Raw genomic sequence first — 23,575 nt, forward strand, 5'->3', positions numbered from 1 at the left:
TGATCAGTAGTATCAATTGTCTGTGAAGCTGGCATAAAAAGGTAGTTTCTCACATTAGAATCCTTCAAACATGAGGCTTTTCGCCATCAAGGCCTCTAATCATTGGCTTTTATCCTGAGGGGAACTTTGGAGGGAACCAACTAGATGGTTCGGTTAGTCTTTCACCTAGAAGGTATGCCGATCTTGCCACCAACAAACCTTATATACCCAAGTCAGAGAAACGATTTGCAAATAAATACTTGGTGGTGCTCAGTTTTCCAGAATGTCATTTGATGTATGAATTGGTAGAATCATGTTCGCTTGACGAAGATAAGTTCTCTTACATTTAGAGGGGAAATTACCCAGTAAAGCTGGTGTTTAATGACCCAACAGGGGACAACTGGTAAAGGAAGTTCTCTGCACAATTTTGAATCGTGTACTCAGCTTTAAAGGTGAAATAGCCTCACCAATCTAATTTCTGCACATCACAGTCAACAACGAGCAAATCACAATGAATGAGATGATATACACTATGCTACAAAAAAATGGATCTTTCTGCAATCTATAGGTTCCAAGGGGTTCACAACCGATATTCCAGGCCATATGACCAATGCCAGAATTCCTTGAGCCTAAAATCCTTGGAAGGAAAATGAAAGGATCTTGAATAGCCCATCTGGGTTATCAGCATGTACCTGGAAAAAAAGATAGAAACTTGTCATTAGGATAACGATCACGTGATGCATAATTGTGCAATTTCTGTAAACAGCAAACAAAATGTACCCTAACTTCATTGTTTTCTGTGTCAGAATGATAATTGCCTTCTTAGAAGTTATGCTTTACATGGTTCAAAGCCATATAATGGGAAGCAAAAGATGCAGAATATGATATCAATAATAATAATGTCATCTATTAATCACTTCAAATAACACTGAAAAGTAGTTATTTTTTTATTCAATCAGGTTAGCTTATTCTCTATATCATCAGTTTGGGAGCAGAGGGTACATAGCCCGACACTGGAAGGAATGATGAGGCCATCAGTCCCCGAGAAATAACTCATCGTGTATTTTAAGAACTCAAGTCAACCTAGGTACTCCCTCCATTTTATGTGGCATTATTTCCTTCTACCAACTGAGCTATCCCGGCTATTCCCAATCTCGATTGGAACCGCTAACCTGAGGAGTTAGATCGTATCAAAAAGAATTACACATTTCTATATTTAGAGACAACTTTAAAATTCTCATTTTACCTAAATGGCATGCTTTTATAGCCAGAGAAATCTCATGACATGTTCAAGACCACTAGTTCCAAAAGTCTTTTTATCTTTCTTTCCGTCTTATCTCCAATACTAGTCAAACTACACTACATAATTTGAAAGGGGGGAGGAATGATAAATTACCAGCTTCCAAATGTGATGTGCATCTTAAAATGGAAAACACTTTGCATCTTGAGAACTTGAAATATATATACAGCAGAAATGTGTAGGAAAGAAGCAACCTACCCAGTGACCTGCATCTTCGAGGACATGCATTTCGACTCCACCTCCTTCCTCTACAGCCTGTTCCTCAGCAACATGGATTCTTCTGATATCCTCAAGGGCCCACCTATGCAGACTTCTTTCTGCTTTCAAAAAGTTAACATGCACACCCCGAGGAACATCTTCCACAATTTTCCTGCAAGATCTTGCAATTAGGATTTCCTCTTTTTCCGGAGAATGAAGCATTTGATCCACCAGAAGCTTGGTGACAAAAACAAAAAACAAAAAAGATGTGAAATAAATCATTGACACATTCACCTATGACTAAAGTATTTAACTAACTTGAATTTACACCTTGCAAAAGCTACACATTCATTATCATATGAATAAAATATGTTAATACGGTGCACATTTATTCTTAGCATTGCAATACTTGATATTTTTTAGGCTCTAATAATACCAGATATTCCACTTTCCTTTTATATTTTTTCTATTGCCATGCTACGTATTGAGTTGAGCGACCAGTCCTCCAGTACATTGCCCGTAGCATTCATTGAAATTTCCTGATCATCTTGCTATTCTTATATTAGTGTTGAAATTTAATCTTGTCAAAAAATATCCTGCAACTTATCAATATTTCCATTTTTTTTCTTAAATCTTTTGATTTAATTAATAGCAACAAGATAAAGAGGGTGTGCATGTTCGTGATTTGTTGAACCACTACTAGTACGTGTCCAGACTACTCCAGTATCGGGAAACTGGTATACACTTGTAATGGTTAAGGAATGAACAAGAAGCCAAAAGAATGATCATTCTAAAATCCTCATACTTAAAACTGACATGAGCAACCTACCACAGATTTGTTTCTTCATATGATTGATACATTTCAGCAATACCCTTGAGATCAAACACCCATGATAAAGGTGAAGGAGATGAACCAGCAGTGTTGGTTTGACGAAGGTTAGTTACCACCCACTGCAAAAGTTACATAAGGAAACCGCCAGTTAAAAAAATGAGAACTGGGCCAATTAGTGTCTCATGTGCAAGCAAATTAACAGTTAGAAATATGGTAATATAATGTTCGGCAGGATGATGGCCTTAATAGATGAATTTTTAGTCAAACATACTGCATGATATACTTCATTTACTAAAATTTATTTTACAAACAACTACATGCTACTTTACTCACAAGTTTGACCGCGGCCTTGGACAAAAGTTTGGTATTCTAATGGAGACGGGGTAGAGAATTGGGCATCCACCAAGTTTTGGACCGTGCACTAGTGTTAAATGCATTGCCCTTGACTGAATTCCCCTCTTCTATTCAAACCTTTTCTTGCACCAACTAAATAGTGTTAAATGTTTGTGCGATGAGGTCATCCACTTCGCGTAGTGAAGGAAGAGGCGTAACTAGTGTAGACGCAGTAGGTTTGGCCAAATCCTCTATGCCTAGCTCTAACCTTATATATTAAGTGAAAAGGAATAGAGATTATGGGTCCAAGTTATGTTGAAATTAGTTATGATGCAATTAGTTATCTTGATTTTGTTTCTTATTGATTGTTTAGTTTGTTGTATTAAAAATAACATGCATTGTATAATTTATAAGAAGTTGTTTATCTACAAAAATACTCACCATCTTATTTAGTAGACAAAGGGTTTGAGGGACCTCAGGAGTATTTTTGTCATTTTCATTGTTTTATCCGGATATAACTAATTCCAGTACTATTATTCCGCCCTCTAGCAAGGATAACTTATTTTGGTACTAATTGCTAGTTCTGCCATAACTTCTCTTTTTTTTAACAAAATGATACTAGACCAAGGCCGAACGAGCGACGAAGGTGTGAGGGGACCCTCTACTTAACCCTTTTTAGTTCTGCTATAACTTATCTAGGATTAGAACCAAACAAGGGATAAGGCAATATTAAATTTTTATTCTTGGACTATCTATGCTTGTCGAGCATACCAAACGAATCCTATGTGTATATAAAGGAATCAAACTCGCTGCATTAGAAGAACAGGTGCACAAGAATTCTGAATTCGTGGACCATTAATTCTAAATCCAGATTTGAGCAAAGACAAGTCTAAATATTGAATGGTGGAGAGTCTGAAACATTGTGTCTCCTATCCTGATCAAAAAAATTCAAGAATGTCATGTCCAATAAATAATATGGAAAAACAAGACTCCAATGTTTTTCTATAAGCTCGTTTTAGAAAGGAAAGGTGGAAGAGATTGATTGCTACTGTAAAGGACTGTAATAGTTTTTTTTTTTTTTTTTTTTAGGACTGAATTAGTTTTTTTTTTTATGGGAACAGACCCTACACGAGGCTCCCACCTCTCGTGCACAGTCAGGGGTTGAGCATCACCCCCAAGCCTTAACATAAAAATAAAATAGAAAAATACAAGGAGGGGGACATAAACCTTACCTCCGATCCTATGTTGGTTCATAAGTCGGCTAACCTATTAAGGTCGGCTAACTCATCCCCGTAGCAAAAGGAGCTATCTATAACTAGAAAGCAGTAAACCTATGAGAGGACTCCTCCCGATACAAGTCGACTAAGAAAGCATAAATGAGGGAGACTCTCCCCTTCCATGAGAAGACAAGAAAGTAACCTACACTAGTCCTATTCAACTATGCTACGTACCATACATAGCTAAATTGAAGAAGAACAAGTATATGAACCTTCTATCTCGCATGGGGTGAAGAAGCTCTTTTCATCTTTGCCCTTTCTCGTCTTGTCGTACCAAGTGAGTCCAGATGGAAGGATGCATCAACTTCAAGATCATGATTATAGCAGCTATGGAGGATGAAAAATGGAAAGAAGTGTAACAGTCAGCAGCTTTGGAGCTGTATCAGTCAGCATCTTTGGAGTTGTTGTTGAGGAGGGTGGTACAGGTGTTAAAAAATTAGAGGATGTGTGCTTATCCTTCCAATATAAACAGTGGTGGACTTTCAGATCAAAGAAGACACTATGGGGGGAATTCCTTAAAGCAAAATACTACCAAAGGGCTCATCCAGTCATAAAAAAGCCAGTCATAAAAAAGTGGGACACAGGACAGTCCCTCATGTGGAAGCACATGACGATCAATAAAAAAGATATTGAGCCTCATACACAATGGAGAATCAAGTCTGGAACAAGCAGCTTGTGGTGGGATGATTGGTTAGGGGTAGGTCCATTAGCTTACCACAATGAAAGTCTCCCTAGATTGAATAACACTACTGTCTCTGAACTAATGGAGAATGGAGGATGGAAGGCAGAGGAAGTAAGGAAACATGCACCCCCTCAGCTGGTGTGCAAAATTCTCAGCACTCCCATTAGCTATATTCCAAATATGCAGGATCAAGCCATCTGGAAGCCTAACTCTCATGGCAACTTCACTTGTGCATCAGCTTGGGAGTTAGTAAGAAAGAAAAAGACAAGATCTCTCACTAACAGCAATATATGGCACAATAGCATTCCTTTCAAGGTCTCTTTTCTTTTGTGGAGAGCGTTCAGACTTAAGCTACCCACAAATGACAGAATTGTGGCCTTTGGACAGGAGCCTGCTGCATGCTCTTGCTGCTATAGAGCAGGTCTTGATGATGTAGACCATATCCTTGTTTCAGGCTACTTTGCACAACATATTTGGAAGCACTTCTCAGGGTACTGGGGTCTACAACACAGCAACACTCCTCTAAAAAACCTATTGATGAGGTGGTGGCTAATCAAAACTAACAATGAGCTACATAAGTTAGTAATGCAAGCCACCCCCATTTTTGTGTGTTGGAATCTATGGAAGAATAGATGTGCATGCAAGTATGGAGGCAAGAAGTCCAATGCTACTAGAGTAATATTCTCAATATCCAAAGATCTATATATGCTTATCTCTACTGTGTATCCATATATTGATTTGCCAAGTAAGTGGGCAGATTTGGTTACCATGTTTGAAAAAAGCCAACATGAGTTGAGAATAACCAAAGTATGCTGGACTAAACCACAACCTACAATGATCAAGCTCAACACAGATGGGAGTGTCCTTAACAATCCAGGGAAAATAGGGGCAGGGGGCATTCTTAGGGACCATAATGGGGTGTTAATATATGCTTTTGCATCTCCACTAGGCTTTGGTTCTAATAACCAAGCTGAAGTGCAGGCAACACTTATTGGTATTCTGTGGTGCTTACAACATGGATACAGCAGGGTAGCCCTTGAAGTTGACTCTGAACTTCTAATCAAGTGGCTTAAACAAGAAGTTAAACCTCCATGGAACATTATTACTTATATTACTGAACTGCAGGTATTGGTTAGCAAACTGGAAACTTTCCAGTGCAGGCATATCTTTAGGGAAGCTAATTACACTGCAGATTCACTCTCAAAGGAAAGCCACATGAAAAGCTATACACAACACTACTACAACTTTCAACAGCTTCCAAGAGAGACCAAGGGACACTACAAAATGGACAAAGCTGGCATGGCTAGCTTCAGGAGAACTAAGATGAAGAAGATCAATCAACCACCTTGAAGGAACTTCTTCATACCTTGTAATATTAGCTGATATAAATAAATAATGATAATCAGGACCATTGTAAAAGGGAGAGTCTCCCTAATTTACTGCTTTTATAGAATAATCTCCATACCATTAGATTTAGGGGTTAGAGTAGCTATCTCTTCCTTTCTTTTCCTTTTGCATATGCAGGTAGTTGCAGGTCTGGAAAATTTCAGGGTGAGCAGCAGCATGTGGACCTGTCCAAAGGCCTCCAATCTTTGCAGGGTTTCAGAAAATACTATATTGACAAGGCCCAAGAAGTTTCAGCCCAAACGGATAATTGGAGACGTTAGGCGAGCGACATTGAAAAATTCAGCTGCCTTAAGCCTAAAGAGAGGGCCTTTAGTAATTTGGATCCTCCAACTTGGGAAACAAGCCTTCAAACTTTGCATGGCTAAAGAAAAGGATATGTATGCAAACCTCATGAAGTTTCAGCTCAAAAGGATAATTGGAGACGTTAGTCGAGCGACTTGGAAAAAGATAACAGTCTCCAAAGCTCTTACTGAGGTACCTTCTTTATTGCTAGTTTGTGCAAGTTCTTTTTTGGTTGGATTTGTTTGTTGTATTATTGCAGGTTGCTGGAGTGATATAACAACTTTCTTTAACAACAAATACATAGAGAAAACCTCAAATACAACTTCCAAACACCCTGTAACATCTAAGCTTCAGCAGGCTAAGATGTGCAGGGTGTGTAGCAGCATGAGGACATGCACCAAGGCATCCAAACTTTGCAGGATTGCAACAATTACTATTATGACTAGGCCCAAGAAGTTTCAGCTCAAACGGATAATTGGAGACGTTAGGCGAGCGACCTTGAAACAATCAGCTGTCTTAAGCCTAAAGAGAGAGAAATTTGCTATATGGAAGCTCCAACTTGGGCAAAAAGCCTTCAAATCTTACAAGGCTAAACAAAAGGCTATATGTGCATACCTCATGAAGTTTCAACTCAAACGGATAAGTGGAGACGTTAGTCGAGCGACCTTGAAAATCCTAACAGGCTCCGAAATTCTCTTTGAGATCCATTCTTTTCTGTTAGCCTATACAGGTCTTTGCTTGTCTTTGGTTATTTGCTGTGTAGTTGCAGGTTGTTGGAGATATACACCAACATGCTCTAACAACAAATACATAGAGGACACCACTGATACAAGACTCTCCATGACTGAAACAAAAGGATGGTGCAGAAATGGAGACCCCTCTTTGTGTGTGGTTCCCCAGTAGTTGTTGCACCTAAACAAAAACAATCAAAGGAATACAGACAACCAAACAAGCACCAAAACCAAGAGGGGTCTCCATTTCTGCACCATCCTTTTGTTTCAGTCATGGAGAGTCTTGTATCAGTGGTGTCCTCTATGTATTTGTTGTTAGAGCATGTTGGTGTATATCTCCAACAACCTGCAACTACACAGCAAATAACCAAAGACAAGCAAAGACCTGTATAGGCTAACAGAAAAGAATGGATCTCAAAGAGAATTTCGGAGCCTGTTAGGATTTTCAAGGTCGCTCGACTAACGTCTCCACTTATCCGTTTGAGTTGAAACTTCATGAGGTATGCACATATAGCCTTTTGTTTAGCCTTGTAAGATTTGAAGGCTTTTTGCCCAAGTTGGAGCTTCCATATAGCAAATTTCTCTCTCTTTAGGCTTAAGACAGCTGATTGTTTCAAGGTCGCTCGCCTAACGTCTCCAATTATCCGTTTGAGCTGAAACTTCTTGGGCCTAGTCATAATAGTAATTGTTGCAATCCTGCAAAGTTTGGATGCCTTGGTGCATGTCCTCATGCTGCTACACACCCTGCACATCTTAGCCTGCTGAAGCTTAGATGTTACAGGGTGTTTGGAAGTTGTATTTGAGGTTTTCTCTATGTATTTGTTGTTAAAGAAAGTTGTTATATCACTCCAGCAACCTGCAATAATACAACAAACAAATCCAACCAAAAAAGAACTTGCACAAACTAGCAATAAAGAAGGTACCTCAGTAAGAGCTTTGGAGACTGTTATCTTTTTCCAAGTCGCTCGACTAACGTCTCCAATTATCCTTTTGAGCTGAAACTTCATGAGGTTTGCATACATATCCTTTTCTTTAGCCATGCAAAGTTTGAAGGCTTGTTTCCCAAGTTGGAGGATCCAAATTACTAAAGGCCCTCTCTTTAGGCTTAAGGCAGCTGAATTTTTCAATGTCGCTCGCCTAACGTCTCCAATTATCCGTTTGGGCTGAAACTTCTTGGGCCTTGTCAATATAGTATTTTCTGAAACCCTGCAAAGATTGGAGGCCTTTGGACAGGTCCACATGCTGCTGCTCACCCTGAAATTTTCCAGACCTGCAACTACCTGCATATGCAAAAGGAAAAGAAAGGAAGAGATAGCTACTCTAACCCCTAAATCTAATGGTATGGAGATTATTCTATAAAAGCAGTAAATTAGGGAGACTCTCCCTTTTACAATGGTCCTGATTATCATTATTTATTTATATCAGCTAATATTACAAGGTATGAAGAAGTTCCTTCAAGGTGGTTGATTGATCTTCTTCATCTTAGTTCTCCTGAAGCTAGCCATGCCAGCTTTGTCCATTTTGTAGTGTCCCTTGGTCTCTCTTGGAAGCTGTTGAAAGTTGTAGTAGTGTTGTGTATAGCTTTTCATGTGGCTTTCCTTTGAGAGTGAATCTGCAGTGTAATTAGCTTCCCTAAAGATATGCCTGCACTGGAAAGTTTCCAGTTTGCTAACCAATACCTGCAGTTCAGTAATATAAGTAATAATGTTCCATGGAGGTTTAACTTCTTGTTTAAGCCACTTGATTAGAAGTTCAGAGTCAACTTCAAGGGCTACCCTGCTGTATCCATGTTGTAAGCACCACAGAATACCAATAAGTGTTGCCTGCACTTCAGCTTGGTTATTAGAACCAAAGCCTAGTGGAGATGCAAAAGCATATATTAACACCCCATTATGGTCCCTAAGAATGCCCCCTGCCCCTATTTTCCCTGGATTGTTAAGGACACTCCCATCTGTGTTGAGCTTGATCATTGTAGGTTGTGGTTTAGTCCAGCATACTTTGGTTATTCTCAACTCATGTTGGCTTTTTTCAAACATGGTAACCAAATCTGCCCACTTACTTGGCAAATCAATATATGGATACACAGTAGAGATAAGCATATATAGATCTTTGGATATTGAGAATATTACTCTAGTAGCATTGGACTTCTTGCCTCCATACTTGCATGCACATCTATTCTTCCATAGATTCCAACACACAAAAATGGGGGTGGCTTGCATTACTAACTTATGTAGCTCATTGTTAGTTTTGATTAGCCACCACCTCATCAATAGGTTTTTTAGAGGAGTGTTGCTGTGTTGTAGACCCCAGTACCCTGAGAAGTGCTTCCAAATATGTTGTGCAAAGTAGCCTGAAACAAGGATATGGTCTACATCATCAAGACCTGCTCTATAGCAGCAAGAGCATGCAGCAGGCTCCTGTCCAAAGGCCACAATTCTGTCATTTGTGGGTAGCTTAAGTCTGAACGCTCTCCACAAAAGAAAAGAGACCTTGAAAGGAATGCTATTGTGCCATATATTGCTGTTAGTGAGAGATCTTGTCTTTTTCTTTCTTACTAACTCCCAAGCTGATGCACAAGTGAAGTTGCCATGAGAGTTAGGCTTCCAGATGGCTTGATCCTGCATATTTGGAATATAGCTAATGGGAGTGCTGAGAATTTTGCACACCAGCTGAGGGGGTGCATGTTTCCTTACTTCCTCTGCCTTCCATCCTCCATTCTCCATTAGTTCAGAGACAGTAGTGTTATTCAATCTAGGGAGACTTTCATTGTGGTAAGCTAATGGACCTACCCCTAACCAATCATCCCACCACAAGCTGCTTGTTCCAGACTTGATTCTCCATTGTGTATGAGGCTCAATATCTTTTTTATTGATCGTCATGTGCTTCCACATGAGGGACTGTCCTGTGTCCCACTTTTTTATGACTGGATGAGCCCTTTGGCAGTATTTTGCTTTAAGGAATTCCCCCCATAGTGTCTTCTTTGATCTGAAAGTCCACCACTGTTTATATTGGAAGGATAAGCACACATCCTCTAATTTTTTAACACATGTATCCTCTTAAGGTATTGTAAAATTAGAAGTTTCTCCCCAAGGTCGGCAATTGTTTCCAGATTGGCATATCATTACAAAAGAACAATGTATCTTTTCAGGACCCAGGTAGACATGTCAGGGGCTTTGAGATAGGGTATTCTCCTGCCATTCATACCAAGGCTATAGGTCCATTACAAGATACTTAAGAGACTGGGGAGCTCACTCTTATAGTATAGTTTTTTTTTCCTTTTTTTATTTGGACTACTTATCCTCTGGTACTCTGCCTACTAAACCATCATTCACTTTTCCTATCACAGTAGTCAAGAAATATATACTGGCTCGCTCTCCGTGCACTGAGAAGGTTGGAACACATTATAACAACTTAAAGAAGTACATTTATAATGTTTCTAACAAACTTCTGACATCTCATTCCTCAGTTAATATCAAGCTCAGTGCCTCACTAGATGATGCAGAAATGCCTTAGCTTATACAGCAATTTAAGTTTGCAAAGTCGAAGTTTAAGTGTTAAACCTTACAGAATTCCTAGAAAGAAAAATATGTGAGGCCAGGGGATACCTGTGCTACATCCCTGGAAAAACCTTCTTGTATAAGAGCCTCCACAATATCTCGTTTTGAAGAGACCTTCCTTGAAAAATATTATTCATAAGAAGGGTTGATGTCAATACAAATTATGTGAATATATCAGTAATAAAATTAAGAGAGAGAGACGAGAATACGATGCTATATGCTATTTCAAGTTATAAACCAAAGGTCCTGCAAACAATATCAACATGCAAGAACAGAAGAATTAGTCAAGAAGGAAGCTGAAATATGAAGGGGAAAGGCTTGTTCTCCATTGCTCTGGCACAGTGGTACATATTCATCTTCTACTTCCAAACTAAGGGACAAGCTTTTCCCACCAAAAACTACTTTATCGTTGCAAGTAAATCACATTAAATATCAATCATATCTTAAACCTAAAGTAGTTCTCGCCAATTCTTTTTGGACAGGTGAAACATTTATTACCAAAGAGGGAGATAGCCATTGTTTACAAGAATTAAGCAAATCTCAACTTTATATGTAGGAGCAGCCATCCACAATTTTGATCAAATATCTTTACAAGTGATGTCCTCCGACTCCAGAAGCACACACAAAAAAAGACAAAAACAATGCGCACTTTACAAGAAATTTTCATTCTCCAGGATGCACTCCTATTCTGCCTTTTTAAAACTTTACACATCAGAGAATGATCAAGCTAAGGCCCACTGTACATCCCATCCCAATTTCTTCTCAAAAGTCTAAAAGGAACACATCTAGATTTACACACTAAAGATATCATGGAGAGTTGACAGTAAGAGAGCATAAAGTTTGTTAAGGTTCATGTAAAGCAATATACATGGCGACATCTTTATACAAACTTTTTTTTGAAACGATTTTTATACAAACTTAAATCGAAGCACTCACCTCTTTTGGTAATTTACTCAGAAATGATATCAATTCCGCTGGATGATCATCTCCATCTGCACCAGCTCGAACCTCTCCTGGAGTAGCATCTAGAACCCAGACCTATGACCCAATTAGTTTGAATTACTTCAAAGAATTCAGAGTGGAAAGAAAAAAACAGAAGAAAGGATGGCAAAATAGATTGCAAGACCAAAGAAAATGCATCTGAAAAGAAATATTATCATCCCTGAAAACCAATTACCAAAATCATCATATGTAAATGAGAGAACTGAGAGGCAAATGGTATATATTGCCTTCATTGAGTTTTTAACATTACTTGTAACCACACGAGTTTAAGCTATATTGAAAGAGTGTTTGATATTACCTCAAGTACGCTTATAGAATTTTCTTACGGGATACTTATGCGTAAAGACCAATTACCAAATCACAAATTAAAAATGAGAGAGCTGTGAACCAAATGGTATATACTGCCATAACTGAGTTTTTAACATAGCTTTAACCACTCACAAGTTCCAACTTATATCCAAATTGTGCTTGATATTACTGCAAGCATGCTGTTAGAGTTTTCATATAGAATACTTACTCTAACTGGCCGTGCAAGGGGCTTTGCAACCTGCTCAACCATGCTCAATGCAACTGCATATTGATAAGAAAGATCAATGTCTAAACAACAAAATATCAATTGATTTCTCCTAGTAGCTTTCTAATGTAATAAGCTAAAGGTTACCTTTTCCTCCAAAGCTGTGACCAACTACAACTCGGGGAGTCAGTCTGAGCTGGCCAAGCTAGACAAAGAAGAAACAAAGATTGAGGCCAAGCAATGTGTTATCATAATCGTGTTACCATCTCAGGCAAGAAGTGAAGAGGCAAAATGGGGAACCATTTGACCCAACCAAAAATCAGAAAGACAGGAGAATCATAAGTGACACAACACTGAACTGACATGGTATATCATCAATTGTCCCTGTATTACAGGATAAAGCAATATTTAACAGCACGTAAGCAATTTTTTTCTTTTACAAATATTGAGAGAGTGTATAGATTCCCATGGAGAACGTTGGCCAATGATTCAGTGATATGGAATCAACCATTAGCATAAGTCGCTAAAAGAAAACAGGCCAATAAGAAAAAGACAAGCAATTGTGCTTGCTCTTGCATCCAAAAATACTTCATAGTTTCAAAATGGGCAAGTTATAAAACCACTTGGAAATCGTTCCCGATTATTCATAAACACGGTGATCGAGTACTGCAAGTGCCCCAATTAAAAGTATTTTTTTATAAGTGCCTCTACTAATAGTTGTTATGCCAAGCCTGTTTTCGTGTCTCTTACCATAAAAGAGGGTAACAAAAACTGATTCGGGTTGAATCTATAACATGGGTGAAAAAAAGTTGATCACCGGAAATTGTATGACACCGCCAATGTCACACAAACACAGAGGGAAGGGCCACATGTGTCAAGCATGCGTAGAGGACATCTTGTACAGGTCCGTGGGACCCATATTTAATTCAAATTAAAACTAGCCTTATCACACCAAAGATATAATCCTGTGTTTAAAATGCAGCATCTTAGACCAAATTTACAAATGAGCCAAAAGATAATTGGCCAGAACACTTATCAGAGATGTATATAAGGGAACGAAGAAAAGTGTAGATGTGAACTGGTGCTATATGTGTAGTTCGGGGAGAAGATGTGGATCACCTCTTATTATATTGCATATTTGCTACGTGCTTGTGGTAGGAGGTTCTGAATTTGTTTGGAATACAGTGGGTTATGTCGAGTACGGTAAAGGAGGTATTTCACAGCTGGAATTTCAAAAGAAGAAAGAGAAGATCTAAGGTATGGGATGTAATCCCACTAGCTCTTATGTGGGTTGTGTGGAGGAAAAGAGAGCTTTCGAAGGGGTCGGAGTGATTTGTACATGTGAAAGGTAGCCTCTTGTCTCTAGTTTCTTTTGTTGCAGAAATGGGTTCTTGTTTGTATAGATGAGTGGGTGACTTTTGTAGAGAACCATATTTTAGTGTAGGTTTCTCTACTTCTTATATACGGAGATTTCCCAATATTAATAAAATTATTTACCTTATCAAAGAGAAATTGTGAGGTTCTAGCTGATGTGGAAAAATCACATGCTGCCACTATCTTGGCCTCTCAACCTAGGTTGCACAGGTCAATCGCCTAGACCAATCAAGCCAAGGGGAGCAAAGAGATTACTAACACTCAGAAATCTTGTGATTCAGTCCAAACAACACATATAGTGAAAATGCATAGGAATCAGAATATCACTCGATGATCAACAAATGTTCATTAAGTCAACACTATGGTTGACACTTTATTACCACATTGGTATGACCACTAAAAAGACATGCAAGTCATTGTAAGACCAACAGTAGATGTGATGCCTTTAGATGGGTGAAGAAAGATTCACTTTCATGGGTTTGAAGCTGTAATGACCTTGAGGGTGATTTTCGTAAATTTGTACAAAACACGCGTGAACAGTAACACGCGTGAACAGTAACACGCGTGAACAGTAACTTTTTGGGCAGAAAATGCCCCTTTCTTCTCATTTCAATATTTTTCAACATTTGTTTGAGTTCTTGAACTCCTTGAGGTGATTTGAGAAGAGATTTTCGAGGCAAAGTGTTGGGTAAGTGATTTTTGACCTAAAACCTTCCTTTTTCATTAAGTTTTTGACGATTTTAACTCTTAAATTTTAGTTTCAAACTCCAAAAATCCTTGTTTCTTCCCTAATCCGAATTTAAGGAAAATTGTGATTTCCAACTCGTTTTGAGCTCTATTTTTATGGGTTTTTCAACCATGAGTTCCTTATTACCAATAGAATGGGATTGTTCAATAAATTTACAGATTTGACCCTTTTCGAAAATAGTTAATTTTTGGACCATTTTACCCCCGGTTCCGAAACCTATCAATATGGGTGTCATTGGACTCCTTGTGACGTGTATGTTTCATTGTTGATAGTGGGTTGTCATTCCGAGCGCTGAATTCGAGAGTTACTTGTCCGGTGGAGGTATTCGAGTGCGGTTTCGGCAATTGAGGTAGGTTTGGCTATCTTTCTTTGAGATTGAGATGGGGTAATTAATCATTCATATGTTATAGACTTTGGGATGGGGTTGTAGTATGAGTTGAGAATGTTATATATATTATGATGTCCGTGTGGAGGCTTATTTATTAATGTGTTGCCGTGACGGGGTTTATTTGTATTACATAGCCCGTGTGGGGGCCTTATTTGTTATCTTATTTGCTTTGAGAGCATGTGAATTATGATTTGCCTAAGAGAGAGGCTTGAGTATATTATTTGACTTGTGATGCCGCCTGAGAGATTGAGTTGGGGGTTTTGAGCATACTTGAGTATTGAAATATTGTTGAGAAAGGAATGAATATTTAAATGAAAGTGTGTTCTTCCCGTTACTATTTATTGAGGGTGAATATCATGTGTAGGTTAAGTTTTGAGAACTTTGAACATTATACCACATGTGAGTTGATTATTACTTTCATGCATATGTGTTTTGATGCATTCATCCTCATTCATCACATCATGAAACATGGGAAGTTGAGAAATATGAAAATTCTTTTTGAGAAAGAAAATGAAACACCTTTAAACCTTTGTATCTTGAGTCCCTGACCGAGGCAGTTTTCCGGTAGGGTAGTGGATGCATTGTGATCCCAACCTTTGTATCTTGAGTCCCTGACCGAGGTAGTTTTCCGGCAGGGTAGTGGATGCATTGTGATCCCTTGACCACGAGGAGGTGGCAAGGATAATGAGATATTGTGATTGAGGTATATGGTCTGCGAGACCCCCATGGGTCCTGCTTGGTAGCACAGCTCGGCAGGTGTATACGACAGGCTGTGCGACAGTCTTGATTCCACCGTACCACCACATCATTGCATCATCATATTGCATTGACATTTGTGCTGCTTGAATTATTTGATTAATTGTGATTATGAGTTGTTATTATACTTTATTCGTGCCACTATATATATAAACTGGCGGCACCGATGCCGAAGTGGGACTTTTCTATATGCAGGTGGAAGCGTTCCTTAGTTTATTTCATAGGTTTGATTAATTCCTTATACTCAGTCAGCTAAAACCTACTGAGTACATGTGAATTGTACTCACCCCTACTTCTGTGTCCCTTTTTGATGCAGATACTAGTCGGGGTACCCCACGTGGCAGTTAATATTCTAGCGGATTGTGTAATTCTCAGATTAGTGGTGAGGTCCCAGAATTCGGATCGTCACTAGTCTATCTTTATTTTTCAGTCTTTTGTATCATTCAGAGACTTATGTTGTATCTTCAGATTCGAACCTTGTATTAGATGCTCTTTATACTTATGACACCAGGTTTTGGGATAATTTCTTCATTGTTTTTTTTTTCTTTTTATTTAAATCGTGGAATCACTTTCCTCTTTGGAAGTCTTGTATGAATTTTATTTTTAGGGTTACACATCAGATTGGGTTTTGAGATGTGTGCCATCATGACCTCAGTTTTTGGGTCGTGACAGAAGCTCTTTGAAAATTTGAAAGCAGTTGGGCAAGTAAGGGGAGAACCCAATTATAATAAATGCTGTCTACTTGACAAAGTAGAGAACAGATCCCACAAAAAAGGACAGAGTAGGGAATTGGATATATAACTGAAAGAATTAGAATTCCAAGTCAACTATGAGGGCAAAAAATTCAACGATAACGGAAGGAACAATATCAATTATCTAGATGCAACTAAGAATTCTGAGCGGCTATTGATCCTCAATGAAATCAAAAATGGAAAGCAGAAATTTATTTGGGGAATAGATGGATAGATTGGGTGGACAAAGTTGATGGTAGGTATGGAGGCCTACTGATAAGAAACGGTTATACAGCTGCTAAAGGGGCCTCCTGGATGACATGGCAATAGCTAATGTTTCCACATGTAGGCATGCACAAGTACGCATGCAAGCCCCATATCTACTTGCAGAAAGACAATACTTTATCAATATCAAAAGAAAAATATATAATGTATGATTTTTGAGAATAATGTAATTGGTCATGCTCTTCTAAACTTGAACTAATCAATTAGGAGCCAGTCAAGGTCTCAAGGACTTGACTGCTAATTTCAATCAAAATTTTACATGCCTGCCCCACAAAAAGCTTAGTGTAAGATGTAAAAAAACAGAAAGATAGAATAAGAAATAGGTGCAAGACATGCCTTATACAGTTTTACTGATATGTTGTTGCCTTATACAGCTTTACTGATACGGATTTCATAGAAATGACACTAAAGAAAATGTGTATGTGCAGAGTGCAGCAGGTCATGGTCAAGAAACTTTACCAGCTTTAAGACATCAAGAGCAGCTGATGCAACTGTATGTGTGCCTCTCTTCTTTAGAGATGCTGAATCACCATGGCACCGCAAGTCCACCAGGAGAAACTGCAGAAAAGTAAATCTACTGTAAGCCTGTCCGCAACAAAATCACCCAAATATCGTATCAAAACTAGTCAACCATAAGATATCGACAATCAGTAAGAGAAGAATGTGAGTTTGAGGACTACAACTGGAGAAAGGCGTCAAAACCAAATGAATTCAAGATGACATCCCCACAAAGAGGAGAAAAGATAGGTTTAAGAATGATGTGACCGCAATTGATAGTAGCTTACAAGAGTTGATGAAAAATATTCAGGATAACTCAAAGAAGCTCACATAGAATAGTGCAATACATCACAATCTGTTTCTAGTTGCATCTCTCAGAAGGGTGATAAAGCACATCAACAACAGCAACAACAACATACCCAGTGAAATCCCACAAGTGGGGTCTGGGGAGGGTAGGATGTACGCAGACCTTACCATTACCTATGTTTTTGTTTTAATTTCTAAAGCTTCATTATCTGTTTTAATATTAGCTTTTTGTTCAAATAAATCAATGAAAAGAGAGCAATGTTTCCAGGCAAGGACTTGATGCTTAGACATATACAGCCTCCCACCTACCCACAAAACAAAATAGCCCCAACATAATTATGCTCCAAACTAATTGTTCCCAAAAGAGTTTCTAAAGGATGTTGATTAATGACTTCTATGAAGTTTGGAATCGAATTTGTGCCTATATTTGTCTTCACAACAACTGAAAAGAAAAAATTCTAGGACGTATCATATTACTTATAAAATGTAAGCAGCTCAATATAGGAATGAATTGAAAAGCAGAGAAGAGGAGGGCACTTGTGCACTGTTTAACACAAACACTTAGGTGTTGTTTTTATATAATCTATGATTATTATTTTTCCGGTGGTTTCCGGGGCAGCTTGCACTCACCTCAGCTATTCCACTGAGTACCTACTACCTCTACAAGCACAAGTACGGGTAACTCTGTCAACCAAGGCTTAGATTGATGGAAACAAATCACCATAGTGTTTTTTGTCTCTGCTGGGATTTGAACCTGAGAACCTCCTGCCACTTCATTGACCACTAATTGAGCAGCCTGAGTGTTTTCTAATCTATGCTTATGTGGAAAAACCATTCTTGAAGCTTTTCAATGTGTCCAAGCTTTATGAATATAAAAAAAACTCTCTCTCAAGGGTACTAATGTCAGATCAAATCTTCCTTTCTCTTCATTCATCACAAATCAAGTATAGAAGAAGATGGGGCTAAATTGTTTTCCCAAACCAACAGTAAACAACATGCAATAAAACACACTCCCCACCCAATTGGGACAAGACATGATGCAAAGTTCGTTAAGATACTACGAACATAAGAAGGGATAAGAATAAATGTTTATCTACACTACCTGCCATTTCGGAAATTCTTGAGCCAATCTCCTAGCAAAGCTTCCTGAAAATTTCAAATTGTCAGGGAAAAGGTTGATGATAAGAAGCTTGAAGCAGGAATTCTGTTTAAGCAGATTGGAGGAATTAGTAAAAAAATAAAAAATTAATAATAAAAAAAAAAAACTATAAGCAATAGTAAGTCAGCAATTAACTGGTAAATCTCTCTGGAAATAAGAACATCTATGCCACAAGATGTGGAATGTCCCTTGCACTCCAGCAATAGAGACACTTTTTAAATCATTCTTTCCCACAAGCAATTAGTTTTGCATTTTATTGCAATATGAGTTTCCTCAAACTACAGGTTCTATATAAGAATTCTGAAGTACATTGCAGAAAAACTTGCAATACAACTAGATATCAAAACAAAAAGGAAAAAAAACAGAATTTGAGTAAACCCATTGTACTTGAAGATAAAAGGAGAATTCACAGGGAGCAATAAGCATGATACATCATGAAACTTGGTTCATGGTTGGGTGAAAAGAAAAAAAAATATGAAATTCCTTTTTCAGTATTTCCGTCACAACACTCCCGTAATTTTTCTGCTAAATGAAAGCAAGGTCTTCCTATCCAAGAAAGAGTTTCTGAATTTTAGCTAAGATAGTTCTAATCAGTAGTCACTAATAAAATTGAAACAAAATGAACTCTACCAGCATCAGCTGCTACTAGGTGTACCAATTGTGCTATTTTTAGCATTAAGATGGAATACTAAAGGACATATATCATTACTCCGTGCAGTTGAAAATACGGAATGGGTAATTTATTTTCATAGAGAGATACAGAATGGGTAAAGAAAAAAAGTATTCTGTGCCATTTGGAAAGTTAAGGGAATTAGATGGCACGTGAATTAGTTTCTACAACTCCTCACTGTTTAGAAATGATATCAATTTCATTAAGACATTCTGGCGTTTGAACTATTCTCATTTCAAGCAAAATTCCACCTGCTAGTTACATAAGAAGGCTTGACCGAAAGCTGCACGTGCCATGTTAATATATGCTTTGAGAAACAAGGATAAGGAATTTGAGAAACAAGGCACTTCGAAAAAATCATGATAATTCAGTGAATACGCGAAATTTGTGTGTTGTGCCACAATTTTATAAATCTTTAAATGAGTCATTACCCCAGTTTTTCCTGCTGCCAAGAATACCATGCAAGAGAACAGCAGTTGGTGGTTCGGGCAACGATCCCTCCATGATATAACTCCACTTTACCTATACATCCAAGTTACCATTGTCAATGGCATATATGTGTCAAACAGCAGAAAAACATTTAATGTGCTTGAGAAAAGACCAATTCTACTAGTTTATTTAGCATACTAATGAATAGTGAAGTCAACTGAAAAATGATTGAATATACAAAACATATGAAAATGTAAACAAGCTAGAGAGTTGAGCAAGTTTAGTTACATAAATTAGTTACATTTCACCACAAAAAAATTAACTTACTTTTGCGCCTTGAACAAGCTCATATGCCTGCATATAAAAGTTTATCTCATCAGTAGTAGATTCAGTTGCACGTCAATGGAAGGTCTCAACAATTTTACCAAAAGTATAAGAGAAGTCAACTCCAATTTTCCAAAATAAGTACTTAATAATAAGAGACATAGCACAGATCCACTACCAGCACTTCAGATGGCACAACAACCTTCCCGCTGGGAAGTCTCTCATCCACCATTGTCATTCTTATATTTGAACCTTTAAACATCCTTTTTGAATGAAAAAGAGACACCTGAGAAGAGCAAAGTGAATCACAACATTATTCAAAACATGCAAAGCCACTCATTATTTTAAATCGAATCACTTGTGAAATTCAAATCACCAGGTAACATTCTAAATTATTACTTCCTCCATTTCAAAATAAGTAGTATTTTTAGTTTAGACACACCCCTTAAGAAAACTACTCATTCCAAGAAAGTAAGATGTACTTTTACTAACTTATCCTTAATAAATACCTTTGAAAAGATGTAGCTCTTTAGTAAATTCTTCGCTATGTAAAACGCCTTTTATTTAAATATGGGTAAAATTGGAAGAACATCATTAATGTCTTCTTGATTATGTGAAACACCACTTATTTTGAAACAAAATGAAAAGGTAAAAACACCCCTTAGTTTGAAATGGAGGGACTAACAAAGAAACAAAAAAAAAGACAGAGAAAATTATCCCTACAGCATGGAAACCATAGAGCTTTATGAACTCGGTCATTAATATGGAAGTAAAAGAAATTTTTACTTAAAGCTTCATATGCTATAAAGAGGAATAGCACGACTGGAGTGGGTAACTACTTTCACTCACGCAGGTGCTCAAACCAGGGTCACCAAATTCACACAGTACTCTGGAAATAGAATAAACATGTCATTATTTAAGAGTCTGAGACTATTCCAGTCACTTTTACAAAACATCATACAACACTACAGAATAGTAATAGTAAAATAACTCTGAAATGGCCAACAGCTTTAGCAAGAAACCAGGGCCACCAAATTCTATAATGTCACACTAAAACCAGGAAAAGTCCACCTGTATTCACAGAGCATTCACAGTCCTATGTAGGAATAGAGAAGGAGAATTTAGATAAATAGATGCCAGCAATCAGCATACATATAATCAAACTACTACAAATGTTCTTCTACTGGCCCGAATAGAGCAGACCTCAGCTAGTTTAGAATTATGACATAGTTCATTAATAATGCTAAAACACGTAAGCAAGATACCAAAAAAGCATAAAAATTGAAACTTTTTGAATGTCAACATCGTTTGTAACGAAGGTGTAATGGTTGCAGAAATATATCGGTTACCCATTAGTCCAAATTGGATGAAAAGCGGGAAAGAAAGACAACAGAACAAATTGCTCCAGTTTCATAAAATTACCTTTTGGAATGGTGCAGAAATCTTGGTCTTCAGAAATTTGTTAGTAATCAAACCAACCCCAGGTAATTCTTTTCTTAATGCAGCTCCATTTGCCGTGAAATTCGAAATGGCGGACATTTCTTGGAGAAGAGATCGCTGAAGAAAACCACCCAAATTACTCCTCCAATCAACTTGGACAGCAAAAAAGTATGGAAGATAAAGAGAGAGCTTCAAACGAGACAAATTGAGATATAGAAAATGCGACGGAGAGACCGAGGAGAAGGTGGAGAGCTCCTTTTTCTGCCTCTCTCTCTCTCACACGCACACACACACTCTTTTCCCCACCAATTCCGCTACTGTTGTAAAGGGGATTTCTTGAGTATTTCTCAGCCAGGAGATCTGCCAGGCTTTGTTGTATTTCGTCCTAGGAGTGCCGAAATTAAACAATTAATTTTACCAATGATGAAGCGTCTTAGTATAAACAATTCTACCAAGAAAAAAACAAAAGTCTCTCTAGATAGACCTATAAAATTGAATCGAAATTAATAAATTGAATAAAAAAAATAATTTATTAATAATGGATTATTGATTTAGCAATTTTGATAATAATTTTATTTTTTATATTATTGAGTTATCGATTCTTAATAGTTTAAGATTTTTTCTTAACGGGTTAACCAATAACCCAATAGTAACTTAATAATTTATATTTATTACCATTCGGTATATAAAGTCTTTCACTTAGAATTTAGTTTTCATATTTTTATTTTTTGCTGTCTCAAACTCTTGATTATTATACAATGTTTTACATTTGCTTTTGAGGAAGACGCAACTTATCAACTCATGTCATGGTTCATTTGGTTTGTCACTTTATTTCTAAGTGATTTCAATAATTTTTTTTATTAAATTTTAACGGTTAAACCGATAACCGAACTGATAATGATCAATAACCGATAAATCAATATTTGACTGATTCTATAACGTTTTGGCATATCTATAAATCGATAACCGATAAGTCAAATCGATAAATTTTAAAACCGAACTAAATCAACCGATACGCAGCCTACTTGTGAGTTCAAGTCATTAATAAAGCCAGAAAAGTCTTGAGTCATCAATGGATCAAAATGTAAGATCTCCTCTGAAAAAGGTCAATTCTACCAAAATTAAGATAAATAATTTTATAAATATGTCATTTGAATTTTCAATTTTAATGTCGTGAGCCTAAATTTGATTTGAGAAATTTTTTTTACCATCTTTTGTTACTTTTTAAAATGCCTTGAATAGTGATTCTCCAAACAACTATTTATACAATTTCCTCAAAAAAAAATGTTCTTCTTCGGATTTCAATAGGGAATCCAATGACTTGTGGATTAAGTTGATCGAGTATGTACCATAGGGTGTGTATCGATCGGTTCGATTCAATTTATTGATTTTCGATTTTTAAATATGCTAAACCGCTAAACAAATCAGTAAGATATTTATTATGGGTTTTCGATCTATCTAATTTTGGTTTTTAATGGTTTGATTTTCGATTTAACCAATAAGAAAATGCTTTCAAAATAAATATAAGACTTCTCCAACAATTTTTGAAAATCTTGAACATTACTGAAAAAGAAAAAAGAATTTCTTAAGAAAAAAATTCAAATACTCATCAAATTTAACCCCAATTAGGATGAAGTAATCTCCTAATTTTTTTTACCAGTGTACTTGAATTTCTTTGAGAAAGTGGGGTATGGAGAAGAAGAGAAATCTGAAAAGGGAGAAGAAGAGAAGTAAAAAAAACAGAGAAATCAAACTCACAACACTAGCGTTGCCTAACTTTTGATGTTGTAATTGCAACTTGCAAACTGTAATCATCGTTCTTAGTTCTTTAGGTTTTGATTTTTGACTTTGTGAACCTAAAGCGGTAAAGCCTAAAGGGTCAATACACTTTGAACTACGAAGTAGTGTGAATTGTCTAGGGCACTGATAGTATGATATAATGATTATATATTTATATTAATATTTTTTGTTTGATATTTGTTTATGAGTAAATATTAAAATAGTAAATTATGATAATTTTAATAGGTTATAATCGGTTTACCCAAAAACTCAATATTAAAAATCAATACCGAACCGATAACCCAATATTTTTTTTATAAAACCATTAAATAACCGTTAACCCAATAACCCAATAACAATAAATTCATAACACTTTTTTTCGATTCGATTAATCCATTTTTTGCACACCTCTAATCATATTACAGTAAAACCTCTATAAATGCATATGCTTGGGAGCGAAAAAAAATATTCATTTATCAAAATTATTAATTTATCGATAAATGCATAAAATATTTATTTATCGATAAATAAATATTTATTATTTTAGAGAGAATTTTGCAGTATGTGCTATAAGAAGAAAAAAAATATTTGAAT

General features: G+C 37.0%; 1 protein-coding gene across 1 annotated transcript; it reads right to left on the bottom strand.

The window, feature by feature from the left end:
* Positions 1-268: 268 nt before the first annotated feature.
* LOC129899230 (uncharacterized) lies at positions 269-21,593 on the bottom strand. Its single transcript, XM_055974113.1, has 13 exons — positions 21,185-21,593; positions 19,941-20,048; positions 19,766-19,792; positions 19,441-19,531; positions 18,283-18,326; positions 16,836-16,934; positions 12,242-12,299; positions 12,098-12,150; positions 11,515-11,616; positions 10,627-10,692; positions 2,307-2,428; positions 1,478-1,649; positions 269-671 (listed from the first exon to the last, which is right to left on the bottom strand). Exons 1-13 carry the CDS (start codon positions 21,299-21,301, stop codon positions 609-611), a joined length of 1,122 nt encoding a protein of 373 aa, XP_055830088.1. The 5' UTR covers positions 21,302-21,593; the 3' UTR covers positions 269-608.
* Positions 21,594-23,575: the final 1,982 nt, after the last annotated feature.

This window comes from Solanum dulcamara, chromosome 8 (assembly GCF_947179165.1).
Source record: "Solanum dulcamara chromosome 8, daSolDulc1.2, whole genome shotgun sequence".
Taxonomy (NCBI): Eukaryota; Viridiplantae; Streptophyta; class Magnoliopsida; order Solanales; family Solanaceae; genus Solanum; species Solanum dulcamara.

Coding starts and splice junctions, on each gene's coding strand:
- LOC129899230 (XM_055974113.1), bottom strand. CDS start 21,301: ATGTCCGCCATTTCGAATTTCACGGCAAATGGAGCTGCATTAAGAAAA. Junction 10,693..11,514: donor TGAGTAAATTACCAAAAGAG/GTGAGTGCTTCG, acceptor TTTTCAAGGAAG/GTCTCTTCAAAACGAGATAT. Junction 672..1,477: donor TCGAAGATGCAGGTCACTGG/GTAGGTTGCTTC, acceptor CTTTTTTTCCAG/GTACATGCTGATAACCCAGA.